At 47.6% G+C, this 26,825-nt stretch overlaps 1 protein-coding gene across 5 annotated transcripts in view; it reads right to left on the bottom strand.

The window, feature by feature from the left end:
- Nav2 (neuron navigator 2) overlaps positions 1-26,825 on the bottom strand; it is a 382,236-nt gene that overhangs the window by 255,852 nt on the left and 99,559 nt on the right. For all 5 annotated transcript variants that reach the window (XM_013502962.1, XM_005401717.2, XM_005401718.2 and 2 more), the window contains exons 2-3: positions 10,540-10,657; positions 3,154-3,206 (exon numbers count right to left, since the gene is read on the bottom strand). In XM_013502962.1, the coding sequence (XP_013358416.1) occupies positions 3,154-3,206; positions 10,540-10,657 (171 nt within the window). The remainder of the gene's footprint in view (positions 1-3,153; positions 3,207-10,539; positions 10,658-26,825) is intronic.

Here is a 26,825-nt window from a genome sequence, read left to right as displayed (position 1 = left end):
CTGTGGGGCCTCTTGCACCCTGGGCTCTTCCATACGCAGTTTTCCATGCTGGGCACAAGGCAAAGGCTGATGCTGCTGAGACGCCAGAAGGGTTTCACCTGGGGCAGCTCATGGCCACACAGTAGGGTCAGGGGCCAGATGTTCCTAAAACCTTCCTGTGGGACGCATGCCACGCTCAGGTAAACAGATTCTACAGAAATGGGTTTCACACCTGCTTTGTCTGCTTGGAATCCTCTTGCATCCACCCACTTCCTTGCTGAACCATCTCACCTTTCCAGATTCTTCCCTTAGAAGTCATTCTTAAACCTCCCCTTGCCCTGGGGTGGAACAGGAGCCCAGCGTGCCACACCCAGGTGTCCTCAGGAACAGCTGCGATGTTCCACAGTTCTAAGTGTTCTCTGGTCTCTTGCCCACTCACACGAGTTCCTTCAGGGCAGGGGTCACGTTACGCTCACCTAGCTATTCACCTGGCCCGGTGTTTGGCACCTGTAGGCTCTCACTGACTGCTGACGGGCAGGCCGACAGGATGCAAGGCCACATCATTGGGTTTAGGTGCGGCTGCCTCTGGAACTGTGGAGCCGTGTCGACAAGTGTCTGCTTGCACGTCTCCATCCTCTGGAGGAGAAGAGCACTGAAACCAGGGCCTGGTCTTGCTGGAGCAGAAACCAGAACTCCCGGGCAGCCTGGTGGGTGAGGAGCAGTGAAGGGAGGAGGACAAGGTGCCCTCCTTCCTTCCTGTCTTTCCTACCCACAAACCCAATGAGGAAATGAATGAGTGCCCTGGAGCTTGGCAGAGCACCCTTCCCACATCTGCTGTGAAACAAAGTTGCCTGTCCTCGGTTCCACTGCGAAGGCTGCTGCTAGAAGATGTTCTCTCTGTTTTCTTAGACCCTGCTCTTATTACGTCCTTGCTGATTGCTTTCGGGGAGTTAGTTGCCTTCCTAGTCAGACACACTTTGCAAATCCTCACCTTGTTGTGTGTCACCTTCCTTTTGCCAAAATGAGGCTCTCCTCTAAAGGAGCAATGACAACAAATGTTTGTCACTGGTCAACCTAAATAAAGGCAAACTGGGAAACAAACCTCCTTGGAATCTAGAAATAGCAGCTAGTAGACCAAACCATACTCTCAAATTATATTTAATTTTCTGTGTTCCTGAACACACACACACACACACACACTATGCACACGCACATGCACATACACATGCACATGCACATACACATGCACACATACACATTCTTTTAGCTAGAGCAGCAGCCATGCTGGTCGGTAAGACTCTTCTCAGTAACCCGGTAAATTCTGCCTTATGCCTTTGCCACTGTTTTGTGAAGTAAGGCAAAGGAAATGGCCCATTCTGGGCATCTCCTTTATTTCCTACAGAATGGGAGAACTGAGGTGGAAGCCCTGTGCTCACAGCCCGTAAACTGTTCTCTTTTTCTAATTTACCACAAGACCCTGTCTGTCTTACCACCCATAAGCTGGAGCTAATTATTGCAGATAATTATAGACTTTTATATTCCTGTGTTCTAAATAAAAATACACCCTACACACATGAAGAACAATACTCATACAGCTGAAAGAGTTTTGGAGAAGCCACAAATTGCATTGGTGCTATGGTTTATTTATAAATTACATATTTGCATATAAAACTAAAGTTGCAGAGAATCCAAGACAACAGTGTTTTATAAACTTGAAAACTTTTAGCCAATGGAAATGAGCCACATTTCCAATATAAGGTGCAGAAAACATAAATGCACCAAGTAGCATAAAAGGTTGACTACCTTCAAGCCTCAGTCCTAGGTATGTATTATAATAAGCTAAGACAAATGCTCCCATATCCATCCAGAAGGGAACTAATGCAGCTCTGTCATATGAAGATATCACTGCATGTGCAAAATGCCTGCACTAAAATTAAGTCTTCTATTGTCCAAATTTTCTCAATTATTAATATACTAGACAGCTGCAGTAGCTCTAGCAAAAATAGCAGCCCAGCTTTTCCAGAAGTCAAAGCAGCCATGAGATGTCTGCCGGGGACTTTCCTATGTAAGGAATGGTTGGTGTCCAGATCAAACAAAAAGAAACAGAACCTCCGGCAGAACAAGAACAAAAAAGAGAAGTTTGTTTTAGAATGTAAGCTGGAAAGTGACTTCCCTAACCATGCCAACCTTTTATAATAAAACCGTTGTTGTGCAAAAAAAAAAGAGTTGTCTGAAGAGGTTTGCTCTCTGGCCAGCTTCTCCAGAAAACAATTCAGACAATTAACCAGTGAACTCAAGAACTACAATCACTCCGGTACCTTTGGAAGTGAAGAAACTGCACCTACTGAAAGGAGGGTGGGTTACAGAAATAAATTACGCCCCTTTCTAGAGTTCTGGAGGCAATGAATGTCCAACAGAAACTTGCCTTAAGTGATTACCTTCATATTTTACATAAATATTCGTGTCATCTATGGAAACTCTAATAGTATACATTTTTATCTAAATATTCATGCTGAAAAAAATGTTTGGAAGTAAAAGCACTCGGAGCATCATGATGCGATGTTTTCTGAACTCAACAAGGATTACAAATTTCAAATCAAAGATTATGAGTAGCACAAGAAAAGAACAGATTCTAAATATCAGTCTTTGGTTGTTTTTAAAGCTATAATACCATAGCTTCAATGCTTCACACCAGTAAAGATATCACTTATCAACGTGACTATGGATGAGACTGCATTTCGCATTTGCTGTCGCAGTTCTGATTTCACATCATCCTAACCTCTAAATGCAATCAGACCACATGCCCTGATTCTGATCAGTGAGATACCATCGCCTCATCTGAGCCTCAGCAATGCATACGAACAGTAATTGTTAAGAGCCTTAGAGGAAGTAGAACCAGTCAGTCCACCATATGTATACGTCTACATCAGCTCTGCATAATCTGTGTCCAAGAGCAAGGACAATATTTCATTTTTGCTGCCTCGCAGTCTATGTAAAACTCACAGCCATTTTTCAATAAATGCCCACAAATGTCAGAGAAGCCAAGCGCGGCTACTTGGAAATGCCTGCGAGGTTATTAATATAATAGAGTGCCTGGGGTGAGTGTTTTTCAAATGGTCAGTATCCCTTACAGCAGGTTGCTAACAACACAAACAGCGCCCAAGTACCACTCACCATTTGCGATCTGTTCTTCGGGCAGCCATTGATGTCTTCAATCTTTTCATTTGCTGAAAAAGGAAATATAAGTCAGGAAAACAAATCATCACCATAGACACACTTCCAGTAGTGATGGTCGGGATACTCGAGGCCAAAAAGTCCTGAGGCCCATGCTGGGGTCTGTCCAATCAACGCAGGCATGCGGAGTCCTGACTCGCATCTAGCAAGCTTTGGGACTTACTCATCAAGCCGCCGTGCTCCAGGGACAGCTGGGGCAAGGCCGTCATCACTTAAAACAGAGACAACTGCGTTGGTGACTGTCTTATAGTGACAGGGCATCGCGGTAATGTTTAGAGACAGAGGGATCTGCAAGTGTGCCTTGCGCTCTTAGGCACACATCACTGCAGGCTCCCCACGAAAGCTGGGACAGTCTAGAGGGATCAGTCCAGCTACAACTCCACTCCTGGGGACAGAAGTGACAAATGCAAGTGGCTCATTGCATCTTTAGCCAGAAGTACAACTATTGCTTTCTTGTGTCTTAATACTATAACCAAAGCAGTGGTAAATGGGAAAAATGAGAGAGACAGAGATAGAGATACATAGAGAGAAAGAGAGAGAAAGAGCATATCAAAATGTCTTGGCCAAGGCTACATAGTGAGTCCAAAATATATCAGGGAATTGCATCAAAATAGCACCTAGTTGCTGAAAGATATAATGAAAAGGTTGCATTAAATTCACAGGAAATGATGTATTAAATAGGAGGAGGAATGGCCCAATCTCTCAGCGTGAGCACAGTTCCTGGAAAGTATGGAGCAATCCCTCGCCAGATACAGTGGAAGAGATCCATGGAGACGTTGAGTTTGAGAGTACAGTCACGTAAGAAAAGCCGTGTGCACGGTAGTAAGGGCGTTGGCTTTGGGGGAAAAGATAGCCCAGCTTGAATCCCAGGTCTAGAGCCACATCACTCAGCCTCTCTGGGCCTCAGTTTCCTCATCTATAAAATGAAGCTAATGCAACCTGTCTTGGAGGAACGATGAGAATTTGATGATATGACAGCAGTACTTAGCACACAGTAGGTGCACTCTGGTAGTATCATTAATCTAATAATGTATGTACTCTTATCATCTATGCAAAACATATAAAAGAATTATTTTCTTTTTGATGTCTCCATGTGAGTTAAGCTCAGGAACTCAGCTAGGACTCTACAGGGAGACTGAAGATTCGCATTCTCTGAAGCATTGGTAAACTCGCTCCCCAGCCCCCTGTCCCTATGTCTCACGCCCTCACCCACGGAAGGATGAGGCACACACAGGTCTTGTCTCACAGCACCTACCGCTGCCTTTCTGCGCTGTTAACCATCTGAGATGTAATCTCACAAACAAGGCCGTGAGAGCCTGGGAGACATGTTTAGTTCACTTTCACATTTGTATCCTTAGAGTTCAGTAACTGCTTGCAAAATTGAATTCCTCCTCAATACCCCCCCATCGCATCAGATTCTTGTGAATATAAAGCGTAAGACTTCCATGCAAAGGCATTAAAAATCGTCTGAAATGGATAACAAACTCAAAGTATCCCAAACCTCCAAAATTATAAAACACCTGAGCCTTAATATAGCTTCCCACAATCTCAAATTGTTTTTTTTTTCCCTCTAGTGTTTCTACCTAGAGAGAAAGCATTAAATAAGAAAGCAAGCTAGTAGCAGGGAATTGCTTAAAAATCTAATTGCCCGGTTAGTATATATTCAGCTTGATCTCTACCACCTTTAGCACCTGTCAAAAGTACTTGATGTTCACATTTATGACCCACCTGAGAACTCCCCATCTCTGAGATTCAGTTAAGCTTTCTCAGTTCAGTTTAATGTAACAGTTCTGGGTGGAACAGGAATGTTAGGAAGTCTTATTCCCAAAGGAAGTCCCTAAAACGCACAAAATACAGCACTGGGCTGGGTTCTAGCTCAGTCATAAAGTTCTTGCCTAGCATGCACAAGGCCCTGGATTCCATCCTCAGTGGGGCAGGGGAGACAGAGACAAAGACACAGAGAGAGAGAGACAGGAAGAGGAAGAAGAAGGAGGTGGGAGGGAAAGAGAGGGAGGGAAAAAGGAGAAAGAGGGAGGGAAGACAGGAAGGAAAATAGGCAGAAAGGAAGGACAGAAGGAAGGAAGATGTCGTGAGTCATTGGATATTTGGCCTTCAATTCACCAGGAAGTACAATTGCTCAGAATAGACTTCCAGCATGTAAACTGCACACAAACTGAGATTTGTTTTGTTTTGTTTTGTTTTGTTTTCTTTTTGAGACAGGGTTTCACTATGTAGTTCAGGCTGGTCTTGAACTCAGTTTGTAGCCCAGGCTGGTCTCGAACTTTCAACGACCCTCCTGCCTCAGCCTCCCGAGAGCTGGGATTACAGGCGTGCACCACCACATCTGGTAAGCACTGAGATTTTTATCTGCTTTGTTTTGTACTGTAATTCCAGAGTTTAGGACTGAGTCTGGCACCCTAGGCACTCAATAAATGCTTGTTGAGTGCAGGTACAGGAGGGATATTCTGAACATTTCAATGAATCAGGGCTTATGGCCTATTTTGAGACAGCTGTCCTTTCAATTATAAATAGTGGTATACATACTACAGCAGAAAAAATGAGCACCCTTGATAAGCAGCATTTCTGTTATGGCCGACAAGAGCTCTCACCTTGGACTTTAATAACACAACATTGCAGAGAACAAATAGGTGTTTCTTAAAGTATCTTAGGATATCAAGGTATCTTTCAACTGGATACTCATCATGGTCAAAGTCATAAGTTGCTAGATTCTGATCAGTACCTAGTTCAGCACTGGGTCACTAATGCTTATTGCAGAGAAGGATGGATAGCTGCTATCCTAAGCAGTCACTTGGGAAATTTTAAAAATTCTCCATGTACCATCTGGATAAAAGAAACCAGAGGGCTCAGTCTAATTACTCTCCTGATTCCTCTTAATGGGCTGTCACCTCAGTCCAGTCAGGTGCTCTGTGAATTCAAACATCACAGCTCCATGCTGCCATTTTACAAGAGTCAAAATAAACCAAAGAGCCAGCGCCTACTTACGACCACTCCGAAAGGATCATGGGAAGAGGGAAATCAGATGGCTCATCCAAAAGCAAACTAGATGCTTAATAAAATGCAAAATGAATCATGGGCCTCCTTGATTCCAACTTTATATAATTTAAATGCTTTTTCCTTTACTTAAATTCCCAAGAATTCCTATGGTTGTCATAAATACTTATAGCATCAACAGCAGCTCTGATTCTGTTGATAAAAATGAAGAGCTGGATCCTCAGAGCCAAGATTGTTAACTCAGGGTAGTGGGTCTTTGGCTGAACCCCAAAAGCAGATAATCAAAGGAGCAAGGGCATCTGTCCCCAGAGTCCTCAACTGTGATTAAAAATGGCATTTCTAAGAGCAAATGGCCATTTATCCACGCACATTCGAGACATTCTTCGCCTGCTAATGCAGTGAGCTGTCTGCACACAAGATGACAAGATAGTGATGGAAAGTATCAGCCCACTTCTTAAATACAGACAGCGGCATCAATCTCATTATTTCCGAAAGACCTCCTTCAAAGGACTCAGGGCACTTTCACAGCCTGTGTATCTACCTCATCGTCATCCACGGCTGTTGGCAGCCCTGCCACTGGGGAGAGAGGTCCTGGCTGCCCGGAAAAACAAATGACGTATCCAAGGTCACACAGTGGTGGCAGGTCACTGGTGTGAGAAGGTATGGTCCCACACGTGAAGGGTAAAGTCCCCCTATGTCACTCCCTCTTTCTTTCCAACTCTCACTTGTTCATTTGTTTTCCTCCCTCTCCTCTGCTCTTTCTTCTCTCTCCCCTTTCTTCCTTTCCTCCCTCCGCTCCCCTCTGGCATCTTCCCTGAGTGACCCCAGTGTGAGCAGACGGTGTCCCCTCCCTTCACACCACATATCCTGGCCTTGTGGACCTTCGTGATAACTCCTGGGGATGGCACCGAGACGGCCTGGCTCACATCTCAAGAAGATAACCACAGTAACAAGAAGCCGAATACAGAGACCAGACACAGCCCCCGGCCACCAACAGGTAGGTGCTCAAGACAGCTCTGAGAAGCCCATTTCCCACCTACCCGCAGGAGCAACAACAGAAAAGTGTGGGCCCCCAACAACTCCACCGTCTAGGAACTCCATCTGGAGGGTGCCCGGCACAGATACAGACCTCAGAGCAGCATACTGAAAAGCTCTTCGGGTTTCCCTTGAAGTCATATATCTGATGCCACTTTCCAGTCTGAAAGTCAACCAGATTCTCAGGCAAAAGCCCTGAATTCACTGTGTCCTCCTAGTGGTTTTGCATGGTTCTGCCTGGTTTTGCCTTGTTAACCTCCGACGCTCCCCTCCAGCCTCTCTGCACACTGTCTGCTCCACTGGAGACCCCGGCCCGGCCTGCCAGGCCCAGCAAGCTTCTACTGCAGAGTAAATTCCTCCAGAACCCCTTTCCTGCATCCCACCTTCCCGCTCCATGATCCATCATGGGGCAGGACTTGCAGCACATGGAGCTTTGACCATTCCCATGAGAGGGGCTATCCCTTAGCAGGGCCCCCCGGCTACATGTTTTCATTTAAACTTTTTATTCTGAAGTAGTCAAACTTACTTAGGGAAACGTTATAGGACTAGAATGCAGGTTTTCCATATAGTTGGGTCCATTCCTATTTTCTCTCTCCCTCTGCCCCCTCCCTCTTCCCCTGGATAGGGCTACCTGTAATGTTTCTTTTTTGAATCATTTCAGAGTAAGGTACGTACATCATGCCCTTTGCCCTTTACATTTTAGTGTGTATTTCCAAAGCTCAAATATATTATCTCCCATGGCACATTTACAGAGTTCAGAAAATCTAACACTGACACAATGCCAATATTTCAACTCTGCCAAATGACTTAAAACATTCTTTACAGTTTTTTATTCCCCCGTACAGGATGCAGTTCTGGGCTGCAAAGTGCATGTGGCTGTCATGTCTCTTTACTTTCCTTCATTCTAGAAGAGCTTTTCAGACGCTGTCTTTCATGACATTACTGCCTTTGAACAATACAAGCCAATTTTGTTTTTTTAATAGAATGGCTTTTTCTGAGATCCCTCATGATGGATTAGTGTCAGGCTTTCCATCCTTGATGCTGTGTCCTCTGAGATCATATCAGGAAGCACATGACCTCCCTCTATCCCTCACCAGCAATGGGAACTGGATCACCTGGCCAGGAGAGGGCCTGGATATTCCTCTTAATGGTTATTGCATTTCCCTTCAATGCTAACAAGCAACCAATGGAAAGAGGCTTGGAGACCATGTAAATGCCAGGAAAGGTATAAGAGAGTAACTGATTTTTTGAGAATGAGCAGACGCTCACTAGCCAAAGAACAAGTAGAATTCTGCTTAGCACAAGGCAGGGTCAGCAGGATTCTAATTCTGCAAAAAAAAATTTTATATAGACAGAGTTATGTAGGTGTCTATATGAAATATATGTATACTGAGTACATGGGCACGTACAGATATATCTTTGTATACATTCTTTTGATGAGCATACATATAGGGGAAAACAATGGAGAGCTGGTCAATAGCTCAGCTTTCTGATCAGAAAATGTGCCTCTCCCCCAAGAGGTCTCCATTCACAGGATACTCTAAATTAGAGGCTGTGAACTGGCTGACAGTGATCTACAAGTAATTTGCTGCTTTCCTAATGCCCGGTGTTCTGGCACAAGCTCCAGCATGGCATTAGGGGAGGAGCTGTGTGCTGAGACCTGGCCAGAGACCTTCTCCTAAAAAGATGAGGGAGAACAAGGAAGCGGTCTGACGTTCAGCCTGTACTGCTGGTAGAGGATAAGCACCTTCAATCCAAAGACCTAAAATACTCCAAAATCTGAAACACTTTGGAGGCAATACTGGGGATTAAAATATGGGTTTCCACACTGGTCTACATCCTTGGTGTTGGGATTTCAGGCATAGCCCACTATGCTCAGCTCAAAATCTGAAACTTTTTGAGCACCCACTTAACCCTGCAGGTGGAAAATTCCACACCATGAAACCTGTGTTTCAGGAACAAAATTATTTAAAATATTGTCTAAAGTTACATTTGGTCTATGTGTATATGATATACATGAAACATAAAAGAATTTCATATTTAGATTTGAATATCCCCAAGATAGTTCATTCTGTATAAGCAAGTTATCTGAAAAAGTCTGAAATACTTTTGCTCCCAAGCTTTTTGAATAAGGGATTCACAACTGGGACAATCCTGAGCCTCTGGAAGCACAAATCAGTAGCCTGGGCTCCAGGGTCTCTCATCTGAACAAATATAGGGAAACATTCCCCTGAGCGGTGATAGAATCATGGCCACTCACATCTCCATGACACTGTTCAGTAAATTCCCAGCATGGCCATGGCAGACATAACTAATCTATCACAGCACACACTGACACGGATACTGAGACCTCATCCTTCTGCACATACCTTCCGAAGCAGCTGCTACCAGTGCTATCCAGGAACACACCATACTTTCCAACATATTGCATATTTGATAGCTAACTTGAATTTCACGAGCCTGCCATCACAGCAACTGTAAAGGCTACTGCTCACACTTGAAGGACAGGCGACTTCTCTGCAACAGCACATGCCAGAGGGGTTGGTATTTCCAGCCTCTCCCTGTGCCTGGGCCTTGGCATGAATCTGCTGCCGGTGACAACAGTCAGTCTAATGCTGTCTAATTGACCTCCACCTCCTCGTCTGCTCTGAGCATTCAGACAGGACCAAGGAGCGTGTCCCTTCAGGCCCTCTGCACAGTTACGACTAACACCTACCTGCCTGCTTGCCCAAGAGGTACCCTCTCTTTCCAGGTTCTGGCTGAGTCATTAAAATTCCCACTGCTCAACTCCCCTTCCCCTAGTATTAAAACCAGAACTGAACAACCCTCTCTGTAGTTCTAGTCTTTGATTTCTCAAATCCAACTAATATTGGCAAGATTAAACCAGCCCCATGTTAGTCCCTCTACCTCTCTCTCTTCCTCTCTCCCTCTCTCTCTCCGTCGCATTTGCAGTCATCCACAAAAACAGTACCATCAGCAGGGAAAAAGGAGAGAAACAGAAAGATAGGAGGAGGCAAACAGGGGGCAGAGCACACCACCCCCAAATCATAGGCATTTTCCTCTGGTCCTGGGCTGCCTGTCCTCTAAAAGGCTCATGGTGAGACTGCTGCCTCTGTGATCCTAACAGGAAAATCAAGTTGTCCCCACACAAACGGTTGTCCACATACAGGACAGAAACATTGCCTCTCCTTTGAGACTTCAGTGTCCTTTCAGCCCATGTGACCCCGCTGGCTGGCTTTGCTGTGACTCATCAGCCCTCAAAGAAAAATGAGCTCTTACCCACAACCTGGATGATCTGGGCCAGGAGGACGCCGTCGGTCACATCTTGCTGGAGATCCTTGATGAGACGTTTGTGGCCAGATTTGGCTAGATAGTGATTGGCCCAGTCTGTGTAGATCTGTAAAAAAGCAAACAAGCGACTTCAGGAATCCAGCTGGAGCCCATCGTGGGGTCTGAGGCAGCTGCTGGAATGGGGCTCGGGCGCAGCAGCCACTGGGAGCTTTCGGGGACCAGTCTCCACCATTAAAATTCAGTGCATTGTGCAGACCAGGCATTCAGCTCACCATGGCTGGGCTGTCGCCTATTGAGAGAGCTGCCGTCAAAGCTGGGGAAAAGCTAAAGAAAGCTTCAAAACATGCAGGGTCTGAAAGGGACAGGGGACAAGGAACTAAACAGTCTGCTCCAGCCGGCTTTGAGAGGCTGTGGCTCTAAACACAGGCGAAGTCTCCCCCCACCCCTTCGAATCTTTTTCTCTTTATGGGGAAACCGTATGGGGAGGTTACCACCCAACGGGCATCTTTTAATGAGCCTCTCAGGGTAAGAAGGGCTATTGAGCCAGCCAAGTTCTCAGGAGCTTGGGTCTGTTGCAAAGAAGCCAAATAGGAAAACACAGAGCACCTTCAATTACTCTTGTGTGAGTAGAGTTACTGATGGCCTCACCATAATCTCAAATTTAATCAGTTTAATTCCAAAGCCAGGCATCATTTCCTCTGTTGGGATTCTGGGAACAAAACCCAGCAAATTCCAACATTTTAAAACACAACATCTGTGTACACGACACCCCAGAAGGCAAAATGTGGGTCACCTGTGGAATCAAGAGAGCAGGGCCCCTGGGGAACACATCAGACCTGCTCTTCTTGGTCACAAAATCATGAGAGTAAAGAAAAGTTTGTTTCCAAGCAGGCCAATCAGCACAAGAAAACCTTGGCCTGAAAACTTCCTCCCCGAACTGTCAAAGCCACAAACAAACAGAACGAAGCGCAACATCTCCCATCGATTTTGAGTGCTAACTTCCACGTGTAGATTTCTGAGTTCCCAGGGGAGGTGGGGGTGTGCATAGGGAGCCGTGGTTGGTGACAGGAACAAATCTCTGCTCAAAAAAAGAACTGCCCCCCTCAAGTGGTCAGAAACAATAGCTCCACACAGCAATCCACACGCTGCCTGCACTGAAACTGCAGGTTCTTGTGCTGAGTATCCATGTTACTCACAGTCCAGGGGACACTTTCTCTCCTGGCTCTTGCCCTCCTCTGTGCTTTCTTCCCCAGAGTGATTTCATACAACAGGGCGATGCCCCTCAAGGCTCCTGCAGTGGGGCCAGGAGCCAGGTCCTTCTAGGTGGTAACGTCTCTGACCATTCCTGGGGAGGGGAATCCCAAGAAGTGACAAAGCAAAGCTGAACATTCCAGCTCAGAGGCATAAGTGACATCTCCTGTCCACCCCTCCACTCCATCTAGAAGCTCCACAGAGTCCCGCCAGAGGAAGAGGCACACTTATGGGTGGGTCCTATTCTACACCTCGGCCCAAATATCTGGTCCTGAAATCCATACAAGGTTCTTCTCCCTTGACTCCCAAGTTGTCAAAGACTAAAATAATCTAGCAAACCCACCACTTTCAATTTGAGAAGCACAGGAAAGCTAAGGAAGTGGAGTGCCACCTTGATTACTACAGTGGTCAACCTGAAATTTAATCACTAAATGAAACTGTGAAGAGAGCGAGAGAGAAAAGGAGGAAAGCATTCAAAGGAAAAGAGGCAGATGCTCAAGCCGCAGTTCTGCAGGCCCCATAAGGACTGGGATTTAAGTCTGTTTTGTTCAGTAATATATCCCAAGCACCTACAACTTCATGAGCACATTAAAGTTTCTCAATGTGCACTTGTTATGATTTATATCTGGATGTTCTCCCAAAGTGCTCATAGGTGGAGCTTTTGGAAGGTGCGTGGATTATGGAGGCTTATTCCTGACTTGCTGATAGGAGGCGGGGTGTGGTTAGAAGAATCACTGTGGATATGATCTGGAAGGACTTATGTCCCTCCCCAGAACCTCCCATGACCTCCCTTCTGCTTCCTGGGTGCATGACATGAGCAGCTTTCCCCTGCACCATGCTGCTTTTTGGACCCAGCCAACCACGGACTAAAACCGTGAGCCAAAATAAACCTCTCCTCCTTTAAGCTGTCGATGTTGAGTGTGGTGTCTCAACAATGAACAAAGTGACAGAGACAATACCTGAGGATGAAGGCACAGATGACCTCAGGTGAGCTACCAGACCTCTCTGAGGCTTTTTTCTTAGCTATAAAATGAAATCAGTACTATTATTAGTCAATTATTAAGAGGACCAGCTGATACAACAAATTAGGAAAAAAGTGATTTACACAGAACAGGGCTTTGCCAGCTCTACTGCATATGGAGAGCTGGACTAACCACTGTACACATTATTCCCCTATCCTCATTCTATGCTACTATTATTGTATCCCCTTCTCAGAAGAGAAATCTGAGATGTGGAGATGCAAAATAACTTGCCCAGAGTCCTAGCAAGTGATAAGCCCAGGCCAACTTATTCTGGAATCCCTGAGATATTCTGCAACACTGACTCTCAGAATAAAATATGAACATTGCTCAGGTTTTTCACCCACCCACACAGGACAGCCTCCTACCGACTGAAGGCTCACTCCTCTATTCCATTGTACTCTTGCTTAAAGAATTAAAATTCAAACATCAAAATCCAAACCTAGCTCAATACCTTGCTCTCTCAATGTCCTGGGTATGTCCCCAGCTCTTCTGAGCTTCAGTTTATTTGCCTGTGAAATGGGCACAAAGAGGCTTACCTTCGAGGGCAGTGGTGGAGACTCAGGGAAGAACTGTACGGAATTCCTGGTGTGACCCACATCAGGGCTCAGGAAGTGAACACAGAGCAGGAGCGTGGCAAGGAGGAGGACTCTGAACTGGCCTTAATTCTTGGCTGCTGTGCTGCCAACTGTCCCGTGCCCTTTGGCCAAGGTGCCCTCATTTGCAAAGTGGTCATGATAATGCCTACATCCCCGGGCTATTAGGAAGATGAAATGAGCTCATGGACAGAAAGGACACAGAATCCTGGCACATGCTAGAGTTCAGCAAGTAGAAGCCAACATTAGACATTTCACCACCAGCATCATTAAATGGGCTGTAACAAAACCTGCCACAGCCTTTACCCTGAATCCCCAGGACACAAATGATTCAAGGATTTCTTCTCCTACTCACGGCAAAATGTCAAGAGTTTGGAATATCCTCCACTTGGAATCACAAAGTATGGCAGACTGTAAAAGAAAAGCAGGTTGGAAACTGGCCAGGCTGGCACACAGAGCAGGGCTTCAGCTTGCCAATGGGGAGGAGCTGCACCCACACTGTTCTCTCAAACCCCAGAGGGATCTTACCAGTCCCACGGGACCACGACAACATCCCCAGGTTTAGAGCCCTGTGCACCAAGGACACAGCTGAGTGGAAAGCGGAGCTCGACAAGGATATAACTGAGCGTCCAGCCCTCTCCCTTACTAGGGATTAAAGGTTGTTTTCAAATAGACGCGCCATCTCTAAAATCAGCTCTCTACGTGAATCTGCACAATACACCTGGAAAGCAAGGTTAAATCAACATCTTTCAACAAGTACGTACATAGTCACACACACACACACACACACACACACATACAGACACAGACACACACACACACACACACACACACACACACACACAATATGGATCCATGGTAATGCCAAGTAAATATCAGGTACAAAGAGAACTTTCCAAGTCTGTAGTAAGCAGAAATGACTCTGGCCAAAGTGACTCTCTCTACTCTGAAACAAGAATTCCTCTCTCAACTTTCATCTACCAGCTGGGTGTGGTGGCACAACACGTGTGATCTCAGCACTTGGAAGGCTGAGGTAAGAATATCCCCTCAAATTCAGGACCAGCCTGAGCTACATAATGAGTTCAAAGCCAGCCTGAGGTGTATAGTAAAACTATGTCTCAAAAATGAAACAAATAAAATAAAAAACAACAGCTCCACCAAAAAACCCTTTAATCTACTTACATACCACTGCCAAGTAAATCTTCCCAGATCTCAGCTCTAATCTAACTGTGCTCAAACAATCATCAATGGCTCCCCACTCCCCAGTGAATCGGAAGCGGACTTTTCAGTGTGACTCAAGGTGGTCCTTCCATTGCTTTTTCCCAGAATGCACCTGACCCTTGCAAGGGACACTGTGCGGGGAGGTAAAAACAGTCTGACCATTTGGTGCTTAGCCCTGGACAAGTTAATGTCTAATAATCTTTTTATTCCTCAATTTTATCCTCCACAAAATAGGGATTATATTAAATATATTATAAGAAAAGGGTAGCAAACAGTGACTGGGCTAATGCCAGCTGACCACCTACCTGTTTTTATAAACCTCCATGGGACACAATCCCATCCATTTGTGGTCTCTGGCTGTTTTTATGCCACCAGAGCAAAGCTGAACAGTTGTGACAGAGACCTTCAGCCCACAAAACCTCAACTATTTCTCAAATATTTACAATCTAGCTCTTCCCAGAAACCAGCCTGGGTTCTAAGGGGTAACTGGGACAGCTTGCGTATGTACAGCAAGTGCTTGGCAGGAGCAATTATGCTCAATCTCTGGAAGAGCCACACCCTCTGATCCTTGAACTGAAGCTATTCCTCTCCTGAGCGCCCCACCTGGGGCTCCCCCTTTCCTCCAATCCATAGAGTCACCGTTCATTTCCTGATTAGCTCTTTGGCTCTGGTGACATAGAGCTTGTAGAGAACCTAGTCACGGGCAGTGCTGTCGCATCCCCACCGCCACATGTAGCAGCGAGCGGATCTTGCCAATTTTTGCATTCCTGGCGGCACCTCCCCGGGAAGCTGGCACACAGCAGGAGGTTTGTAAATGGCTGCCAGACTGAGCAGAGCAGCCAGAAAAAGGGCAAATCTTGGGAATTGATTACATATGAAACTTACATAATGGAGACTCTTGGTGAGTCCTCAAACCAGATTCTACTGATGGAGCAGAGCGGGAAGCAAGGAAAATAAACAACCACAGATCATCCAGCCCATTCATCAGGACCCATCTACCAAGGATCATTAATTATCTGGTTTCTCCTCCCCTCTCCTGTCTCCAGTGCTTGGTTTTTTCAAGACATGAATCACAACACCCTAATTTATTTTGAAACCTGTTTTCAGGAGCCATGATAAGCACAGTCATAAATTCAGCCCCATCACCATCCCATGCAAGGAAAAGCATTCTCCCGCAGCCTTGAAAAATAAACCCATCGCATCCTTAGACAGCAGAGACAATTCTCCTTGGTTTCAGCAACCCAGCAAACATGCAGCAACATGTGTTTGAAAGATTTTAAACAAGGGCTACGAGCATGTTGGGCTTCCCGTGTAAGCCTCAGGTATCCAGAAGAGGTTTCGCCAAGGCCTCTCATTTTCTAAACTATAGACACTTGAAGGCTGCTGTTGCTCTTTTGTGAGAGCCCATTCACCGATCCTTGATCCTGGGTTTGACCCCAGGAAGAGACCTGCGAATCTGCAGTAGAAACTGACTGGAAGAACTGCACAGCAGGAAAGAAGAAAACTCGCATTCCTGATCCTACGTTAGCATCTCCAAACTGGATGGCTCTAGAGTCGTCTCACACTAGTGGGTACCCAGCAGAGTCTGCTGACACCCCGCCTTCGCACACCATCCCCTCCTCTGCACCCTGCCCCTCCACCTCTCTGCCTGGCCCTCTCCCCACCCTTCCACCCAGAGCTTCCACACCGCAGGATTGCTCAGCAAGGGAGCAGCTGCTGTCAAAGGCTTGCAGATCACATGGATGGAGGGCAGAGACAGCAGAACAGTGAGTTCGTTTTGATTCACTCAATTTCCCCCGACAGAATTTCAAAGAGTGTGTCATTTGTTTGCTTAGCACTCCACATCCATCCCTATCAAACAGGTTGAAACCCAAAAGGGAAGATTCTGACAGATCAGTTGAAATAAAGAACCTGATTATTGCTATAATCACAAAGACAGATAATAGTATTACTGAGTTAAACCGAGGAGCTTTCGGAACACTGCTAAGTTTATACTACAATTAGCCCTAAGTTTATAAGACATTTAGCCCTCAAATGAAGGGAGGGTAGCACTCAAAGCAAGGGACCCAAGAAAAATTCCACAGAACAACTGCACCAGAAGCAGTGAAATGGAGTCACAGCAACCAAAGTAGAAATGCAAACTGGTGAGTGGGAGAAGGCAGATGGCATCAGAATCGCAGTTCCAGAAGAAACAAACAGGAAACAGCACCTCATGGAAAGAAATGCCAACGGGAGGAGAGAGAACAAAGGAAACCGTCAGGCAGCCTAGGAGGCTGTTTCCGGCATACTAATTGTAAAGGGAATGCCACTGTCTGGTCTCAATTCAATGGCCTCATCCATGCCTTCTTTTTTTGGGGGGTGGGGTACCGGAAATCGAACTCAGGACCTTGCACTTGCCAGGCAGGCACTTGTGCTGCTGAGCTATATCCCCGGCCCTTCAATGGCCTCATGCACCACCCTTTCCATGGCTGAGCCAGAGGCAGCTAAATAGCTTGGTTCTGATTACTCTTTCATACAAAAATGCTATTGCAACAATAGCAGATTAAATGTTCACCCAGAGCTGGAACACCTGTAATCCCAGCACTCTGGGAAGCTGAGGCAGGAGGATTTCAAGTTCAAGCCCAGGCTGGGCAGTTTAGTGACTTAGCAAGAGTCTGTCTCAAAACAAAAAGAAAAAAGAAAGGGCTGGGAATGTAACTTAGTGCAAAGGCCCTGGATTCAATCTCCAGTACCAAAAAAAAAGAGGCAGGATTGGTGACTCATTCATTTCTCCATCTAGTGAAGAACCTGGTACCTATAAGGCAGGTAGTTAGACATTAGCAGGCCTGCAGGGCAAGGGTGTGGAGGCCCCAAATAGCATGCATTGCTCAGTAAGTAAAGAAATGAGGACTTGGAAACGTGTGATGCATTTATAACCATTTATTAGGCAGGTCTTAGACCTACAGCAATCCCACAGGGCACAGTGACATTTTAAGGTTACACACTGTGCACACTTCTTCCAATACCCGTCCACCTGGCCTACTATTTCCAAAACAGGGCACACAGCATTCCTGGGAGCCATGGCCTGCACCCAGTGCTATGAGAAAGGAGTATTCTTTACAGACCCTCCTTCTTTGCGCTAAGACCTCACTTCAGATTCTTATATGATTAAGGCCCCTGAGGGAACACTGACCACCTGAAAGGAACAAGGATGACATTTTTGAGACCTGTATCGACCTTTGGAAGCAATCCCCAAGAGAAATGTTGATAAAGCATCCTAATCACCCTAGCTCCCTGACCCCAGGAGTAAGTGTCTAGGGCATCAAAAGGTATCCAGATCCCGATCCGTGCAGATGCCTTGAAGTACTGTCCCCATTCTCACTTGAAGGTGTAACTCTGTCCGTATCTCCTTTACCGTAAACTCTGCCTGCACTTCTGCACGGCTGCCTATTGTCTTGACTGAATTCATCCATCAAGAGTTCAAAGAACCAAGGACCAAGGAAGTCAGGGGCTTCTTTGTGGTGTCAGGACTTGGCTTCCTGGTGACAGTAGCCAGCCCCCAGACAGCACCAAAGGCGTGGTGTGGGTGAGGGCTTCCTCTACTTCCCCTCCCATCAGCATCTACTCTGCTCCTCTTAACAAGAGCCTATGCCGTAGGGTTGCAAAGCTTGGCCTTATAAAAGCCCAGGGGGTGGAGTGGTGTCCCCAGTCCCACACTCTGGCGAAAGAGGAGGAGCACACAGGAGCACATCTTCGGCTTCAGACCACACAGCACAAGGAAGCTGGGCCTGGCTCTGCTCCCCATCTTTTCAGAGAAGAGTCCAGTTGTACCCAGCATCCTCTGAGTGTCCCACATGCCCGGCAGGGAAGGCGGCAACACGCCTCCATGGCCATCACTGCCTCCTGCTGGTGCACCACCGTCAACCATGACAGTCACCGCAAAATCAAGTGGCTGCTGTCCCAGCTGCACCTCAGGACCAGGGCTGAGCTCTGGGTGACCCTTGAAGAACCGCTGTGTCCCCTCTGAGTGTCAGTGTCCTGCGCTTGTGCGGCAGGGACACACAGTTGTCTTACACGCTAAACGAGATCATGTCAGTACTAAACAGATATCATTAATATTCAAGCTAAACACTGGGCTATCTGCATTTTGGAGGAATAAGTCATTCTACATGGCTGGAAGCCACACATTCTTAACTATTCAATTGGAAATCTTTTCCAAATAGAGAATCATGATCCCAACTTTTCAAAAAAGTTTTTATGCTTACTAGTACATGCTTGTAGCATGCAGTGATTACATGCATCACGGGGAGCCGGCACATGCACAAAATACATCTTAATCCTTGCTGTGTCCCCTTCTCTCTCCTCCCTCCTTCCCTCCATTCCTTGGTCCCCCTTCCATTTGCAAAAGATCTGTTCTCCCCATTTCCTCTTTACTATCTTTTATTTTGGTCTTTGACCCTGGCTTTTGATTAACACAGCTTCTCCTTTTCTTGATAGCCTGGGGAAATCACTCTGAACACTAGTGCTGTGTGGTAAATAAGGGTGCCCAGGAGCTGGTCAAATTGCTGGACCCTCCTTCAAGGATCTGAGAGTTGCCCATGATGGTGGCACTCATCTGTAACCCCAGCACTTGGGGGGCTGAGGCAGGAGGATCACAAGTTCAAGGCCAGTCTCGGCTACATAGCGTGACCTTGTCTCCAGAAACAAAACAAAACAACAAAACTACCTGAAAGTCTTTGAAAATCGCATATACACATCAAGTAATCTTCAAGCAAGACCCTCAGTGGGACCCTGCCCTCGAGGACCACACAGATACAGAAGGGTTTTGCTGGACTCTTTTCAGTGCATGGAGCTTTTGGTTCTCAGCGGGTCTCCAGCCAAGGGACACCACCACAAAGTTGGGCTCCAGGAGCGACAAAGAGTTAAAGACATCATAGCACAGGGATACATGCATACCTGTGTTTATAGCAGCACAATTCATAATAGCTACATGTTGGAAGTAGCCTGTATGTCCATCACCAGATGCATGGATAAAGAAAATGTGGTCTGTACACACTGGAGTGTTACTCTGCCATAAAGAAGGACAAACTTGAGCCATGTGTAGGAAACAGATGCACCCTGGGGATCATAATGCTAAATGTAATTAATCAAACACTCAAGCTTAAATATTGCAAGGTTTTGCTAAGACACCCAAAGCACAAATGAAGAGCAAAGTAAAAGATAGTAGGGGACAGGGAGACTGCACTTTCCCAAATGGGAAAGTGAACAAGAGATGGGGGAGGGGACAGGGAGGGGGAGGGGATGGAGGAAAGAAGTGCGATGTGTTCTGTACATGTACCAACTCCACACCGGGAAGTCATCATTATCTACTGCAAACAGGCACTAATTAAAAAAAAAGAACACAAAAGGAGCAGAGATGTGACTGGCTTCTGAATGCCCACCAAGCTCACGGCATGTACTGTAATCCGGTCCGGGTGGACAGGGGCAGAAATCCCTGTCTGCACCGAGGACAGCAGCAGGGGGACAGGAGGAGCCAGCTGCTGGCTTCCTCCCTTTCTATCTGCGGTAACCTTCTGGCCTACGCAAGCACCAAGCAGACCTACGTCCCGTCCCCACCCACACGCATGGCTGTGTCGCAAAGGGCCACGTACACAAACACGCCCCGCACCTGACTAGAGGGCAGCTCTGCTCAGCCTTCACCTTTACTTCCGTCTTTCCCCAGGTGTCGCACCAAGGTGAACTACCGAGAGCGGAGGCAGGAGATGGGGGCTGGGGCAAACCAGCCGAACGACTGGGAAGAATGTGTCAAAGGTCATAAAAACCCAGAGGACAAGCACAGAACGCAGGACTTGGTACGACCCTGAGGCCCTGAGCACAGTACATGGTACAAAGCAGAAAGCGGCATTTTCAATCCTTGTGTAAATTTGGTGCTGTTCATAGGACCGGCCAGAAGATGCTCTTTGCAATCCTTCATTTACATCTGATGGGAACCAGAGGGCAGTTTAAACCTGAAAGGCACCAAGTGCTCCGAGGAGGAGACTCTGCCTCCTGATGGTGCTACACAGCTGGTGAGGGGCCGCCGCACAACCCACTGTGATAGAGTCACGCGCCAGGGCAGTGTGGGAAACACCGTGTGAGAGAAAGGTGGATTGCGCAAAAGCCATCCAGTGTCTCCCATCCCTGGGAACCGAGCTGGCTGCTTGTCACCGAGCACTGAGAAATGCAAGATGGGAGCTGACGCGTTCCTGTCACCAAAGCACAAAGCAAACATCATTGCACAATAGCGTTAGGACAGTGAAAATAAAAATGCCGATCTAACATGCGTGGGCAGTGTGGGGCTGCAGCCGAGTAGGGGAAGAGTCACCCGCTGTTCCAGGCTGGCGGGGGAACCCCATGCACAGCCCTGCCCTGCTGGGCCTGGGAATGGCCCTGAAGTACACAATGGAGGCACTGTCTGCAGAGAACGGGATCCAGCCATAGGTGGGTGTGCCCAGCCACTCCAAGGGTTTTGAAACTGTGCCTTCAGAAGTAAACCAGGCTGGTAAACACGCTAGGAGGGACTGGTAATGTCTTAAGGATGAGGGCCTGGGTGCCTGGCTCCTCCACACCTTGGGGTAACCCATGTTCAGAGCCCAGGATCTTCCTCTCCTGCACTGCTCTCCTGTGGCAGGGGACGCTCTGCACCATGCTGGACGGATGCAAAGGACTTTCTTATCTGTTCCCTCACCTGATCACCGCCTCCCATGTGCTTCTGGCCGCCCGGCGCTTTACGGCTGTGACCTCATCAGCATTCTCCCCTCCCCTGCAGGTAAGCGCAAGGAGGATGGGAATTCTTATCTGTTTAGCTCATGGAATTTTTCCAGACATCTAGAATGCTGCCTGGCACATATTAAGTGCTCACTGGTCACTGAATAAATGACTATCGACATGTTACAGACTGAGAAACAGAGGCTGTGAAAGGTATGCCAGGTAATGGTGTCTCTCATCTGAAATCCCAGCAATGGGTGGGGCAGGTTTGAGGCAGGGAGATCACAAGTTCCAGCCCAGCCTGGGCAGCTTGGTGACATCCCATCTCAACAAAACAAATAATAAGCTGGGTGGGATGGCACATGGCTCTAATCCCAATATGCCGGGAGGCTGAGGCAGGAGGATCGAAAGTTTGAGCCCAGTCTGGGCAACCGAGTGAGACCCTGTCTCAAAATAAAACATAAAAAAGGGGTGGGGATGTAGCTTCATGAGAAGGCCCTGGGTTCAACCCCCAGTATCCCCCTCACACACACAAATGGTAAAATAAAATAAAACATCAAGTATATGCCAGAGTCGCACGTTCAGTACACAGCGAAGTTCCACCACAACCAGGCCCCACTAGCACACTGTGTTTCTAGGTCTGCCTGGAGCTCCCCTGGAAAGTCAAGAGGCTAAGGATGATGACTGGAATTCCTACTGGTCACTTCAGAATAAAGCCAGGTCCAGGTCTTAACAACTCTTCACCACAATCTCTAGGGGCTCCCAGAAAGCCACTGTCAGAGCCCCTGTGGAATTTCGCAAGCGTGTCCTCTCCCTTACTGGCCCACTAGGGACACACTGGATTCACTTTCCTCCCCAGGGCTTCCTCTTCGGGGATGGGTGGGAACCAGCCCCTTCCAGCAGGCTGGGCGCTGCTGAGCACACAGCTTTTGGCAGAAACATCACTGAAGCCGCCTGGTGGGCGGCCGCACCTGAAGGGCGGAGAGAACCTGGGCCGCAATGCAGGTGCTTCTCCGCATGGGTCACAAACTGACCTGTTGAGGGCTTCCATCCTGTCCCCCAAGCTTCCACCGCTCCCTCCACTACACACTGCAGCTAAGGAGACGAGCAAGCCCCCACCCAGACTCTGAGTTGCCCTATGTGGTTCAAAAGTCTCAGATTGGCTTTCTAGCCACATGGCCACATGCTGCCAGGATTTCTGGCTCTACCATACCCAGCCAAGACGTTAGAGTCCTAGGCGACCTCTGGTGGGTTGCTTCACCTCTGAGTCTCAATTTCCTCATCATAAGAAGGTTGTGTACATAGATTGAGAGATTAGATCTAAAGGACTCCACACCTGTTTGGACAGTGAGGATGCCAAGGCGTTAGTAACCTTGGGCAACCACCACTTTTTGGGGCTCAGCTTCCATGTCTGGAGACCAGGATAACAGCTTATTACCTACAGTCAGAATTGTCGAGTCTATGTGCAGACTAAAGGTTGGTAAATTGTGTAGCAAAGTGCTGCCTGGCACATAGGTGGTACCTATAAGCATTCACGAACTATTGTGAACACTAGACCTCCTTTCTCTAAAATCTCAGTGTTCAGTGAAAATCCCTTCACTGATCACAGAGTCCATGAGCTCAGCCTTAATGCCCTTGCAAGACCTCTCTCCCTCTTTCTCTCTCCCTCTCCCTCTCTTTTCTCCGTCTCCCTCTCTCTGCCATGGAGTCCCCAGCCTTGCGAATGCCTAAACCTAGGCAAGCCATTCCCAGCCCAGTTCCTACTCCCAGCACCGAAGGATTTGTTCTTACTTTTGCCTCCAAAAGCACTTTCCCTGTGCCTTTATCGTGGCTGCTATCACAAGGCCTTCAATCAGAAGCCTCTCTGCACCTCTGAGACACCAGCAGTACAGGAGCTTGATAAAGAATGCTGAGTGACTTAGAGGTGGGTGGTTGGATAGATGGATGGATGGATGGATGGATGGATGGATGGAAGGAAGGAAGGAGGAATGGAAGGAGAGACAGTGGGAGGCAGAGCTGACCCTGGAAAATGGATGGCCACATGAATGACGAAAAGATAGATAAGCGATTGCATGAACGCTGTTGGACGGAAAGATAGATAAGCGATTGCATGAGGACTGGATGGACAGATGAATGGAAGAACTGGCCCCTTCACTGGCCAGATGTCCATGGAATCAAGATGATATTTCATGTCTCTTTTAGACCAGTCACAGCAAATGCACAGAATAAGCACCAGTAAGGACCACTTTGCTGAGAGGCAGTTTTCAGTAGCATGGTTGTAGGACTCATCTGGCCGTGAACGGTGAAGTGCTATTGAAAAAGATAATCTGGGCTGTATAGCTGTGGCACACACCTATCATCCCGGCACTCTGGAAGGTTGAAGCAGAAGAACTGCAACTTTGAAACCGGTTGAACCAGACCCTGTCTCAAATTTTTTAAAAAGGCTGAAGACGTAGCTCAGTACAAAGGCCCTGGATTCAATCCTCAGTACCACAAAAACAAGCAAACAATGGTCGTCATCACAGCCCAATGACTATATCTTACTATTGCTTTTGTTCCCAAGGATGTGTGCATCTAGCATCTTGCAGAAGGGCAGGCACATCGGAGGGCACACTGGTGCAGGACTCCCAGCTCCTGGCTCAGGAATGGCCCATTGGTCAATAAAAGTCAGGCTTGGGAAGAGGAGCTGCACCACGGAAATGAACAATGCAGCTACCCAGCTTTTCTTCCTTGCAAAGCCAAATGCTGAGCATCACAGAGTACATGGGTGAGGCAGGAAGAAGGCTGAGGAGTGTTCCTTTCCCTCCCCCCACCCCCAGCAGCTCTGTTTGGCAGAGGATGGGTATGAGCATGCAAATTTGGGAGAGGAAAGCAAGCTAAAATGCTTTGCATGAGAAAAAGGGAATTCAGGGAGGATCTGGACCCAGCTAGCAAGGCAGGGAAGCTGGGGGAGAGGGGGGCAGAGACGGAGGCACACAGAGTGGCCAGGTGTGTGATCTGAACTCTCCCCTTGGAAATCTCCCCTGAAACCTCTGTTTTACTAGTGCTTTCTAGGGCTTGTGGAATCCTCAGGGACGACAAGAGATGCCAAGGGCTGCTTCCCAGTAGGTAAAGGGACAGGGGAGAGTGAGCCAGAGCCCTGGTTAGGTTACAATCTGTTAAGAGAGGGACGGTTATTCTCAGGGCCAAGTGGTGCGAGGGTGAGCTCACGGCACCACCCGGCACCATCGGAGTACCTGTTACAAGGCACCTGCTCAAGGCACTCTGGCTGAGAGACCCTCCTGGCTGCCCTCCTTCCTCTGCACACTGGCATCTTCGGCGCTCACCGCGGCCATCCAGCTGGCCCCGCTCAGGTTGGGCTCCACTGGCCCTGACCCCGTCTGTGCCTGGCCCTGGCGATCAAAACTCACCTCACCTATGCTGCCTTCCATCCAGGTGGGAGCTCCGGAGTCAGGCTGCAGGTCCCGATGAGTCACTGTCCTCAGCTAGCATTTACATCTCAACCAGTCCTCCAGGCTGTAGCCCCAGGAGGTGGATGCAAGGAGATGCAATCACCGGCAGAGAGTAGCTTCTTTGTTTTGTGTTTTTCCTTTACGGTAAACAGGATTAGTTTTTTTTCCAAGTCTTTTTTTAAAGGCCACTGAGACCACTCAGGTGAGTGGCTGAAGAAGGTGTACATGGCACCTGAAAAATTCCAACACCAAGGCTGGGGTGTAGCCCAGCAGGGGCAGTCTTGTCTAGCATGCACGAGGGCCTGGGTTCAATCCCCAGCACTACAAATAAGAGCAATAAATTTTAAAATTCCCAACACACAATGCAAACTATGTACACACATGGTGATTATTTGAGCGTATCTCTCTGCCAGGAAAATTGAGCAGGGGTTGGTAGTTTATGGAATTTTCCCTGAAACACAAGAGTAAGGTTTCTGCAAAGACTGCACAGCAGCCTAGCTTTGTTTATTTGTTTGTTTGAGATTTGCTAAATAATTTAACTGCCTGGCCTTCACTTCATGGTAATCCTCCTGCCTCGGCCTCTTAAAGGCTGGGATTACAGGCTGTCTTCCTTTAAAAAAAGAAAAACATGGTACTGGTAATTAGGCCCAGGGCCTTTGCACTGAGCTACATACTCATCACTTTTTGTAAATTTTTATTTTGAGACTAAGTTGCTAAATCCCCCAGGCTACATTCAAACTTGCTATCCTCCTCCTCAGTGCTGGGATTTACAGGCCTGTGCCATAACACCCACCGACAGGCTGATTTCACTGGGAGAAGCAGGTCAGAGAGGACCCCAAGGTGCCACCCTCTGTGCCAGAGGCTGCCGCGGAAGGCCTGGCAGGAGCGAGGCAGTGGGGGCCTCCTCTGGGTCCATCTAGAGAAAGAGGGAAGTGGAGCATTTAAGACCCCAGAAAATGCAAGCTTTGGGTAAATAAATACAAATGTATTTTACATAAGGGATGTGCCAGCCACGAATAATAAAATGAGGCATTCACCTTGGGATCGTGAATTATAAAAAGTCTTAAGCCCTAAAGCATTAGACAAATAGTTACTTCAGGCAGAAGTTAATCTATAAACGACACACTTCCCTAAATATTGTGTAACTGACAGGGAGAAATTATCACGCCATGGATCCATGTAGGATGTGAAGTCAGATCCTGGCTCCAACATCCCAATAAATGCAAACCCAGGCAAGCACAGAAACTTACAGCTTGATCCCTTTGTGAGCTGGAAGGAAGGATGGCACCTAGCACACACCCTTAGCTTAGGGATTGAAGGAGGACCCCGTGGGAGCCCCCGTGACCACCGAGCAGAATTCTGCCTCGGCGAAGGATGAGGATGCTTCCTAAGGAACCTGGGGACTTCTGCCCGCCTTGTGAGTGGCCAGAGGGCCAGATCCTGTCAGCAGAGGGGCTCAGGATTTGGTGGAGATGCTGCTGTGCCATTTGTAGGAAAGTTTTGTGGACAAAGCTTTGCAACCCTGCACTATGGGGGACTCCCAGCAGGGGCTGCTGGCGCTGCCCTGCCCTAGGAACGCCTTTCCCTCTCCTTCGGGTTTGGAGCCTCATTCCTGCTCAGCAGTGCCCCAGCCAAGAGACTTGGCCCCAGTGGAAGTGACTGCAGTGCCCCCATCCCTTCTCCAGCCCAGACGTCAGAGCTCCCACACCGGTGGGTATCTTGGGGGTTTTGTGTTTTGTATCTTTATAAGAGGCTTTTATTAGGAAGACTGCCAGGTACCACGCTGGCACCCAGGAAAGCAGGGATGCCTCAGTTACCCGTGGGACAACCTGGCCAAGAGCACAAAAGAATGATTTACACAAAGATGCTATTTATTCTACAAAGTCCTGGAAGGAGGCCCCTGATCAATTCATCTCATAAAGTCCTAACAACAACAAAGCTGCTTCGGTCTTCTGTCTGCAGGGCTCACAACTGGAAAGCTCTCTCCTAAGCAGAATCCAATCCAAGCC

The sequence above is a fragment of the Chinchilla lanigera genome, unplaced genomic scaffold (genome assembly GCF_000276665.1).
Source record: "Chinchilla lanigera isolate Chin_1 unplaced genomic scaffold, ChiLan1.0 scaffold00075, whole genome shotgun sequence".
Taxonomy (NCBI): domain Eukaryota; kingdom Metazoa; phylum Chordata; class Mammalia; order Rodentia; family Chinchillidae; genus Chinchilla; species Chinchilla lanigera.
This window is presented reverse-complemented; position numbering and strand designations above follow the sequence as displayed.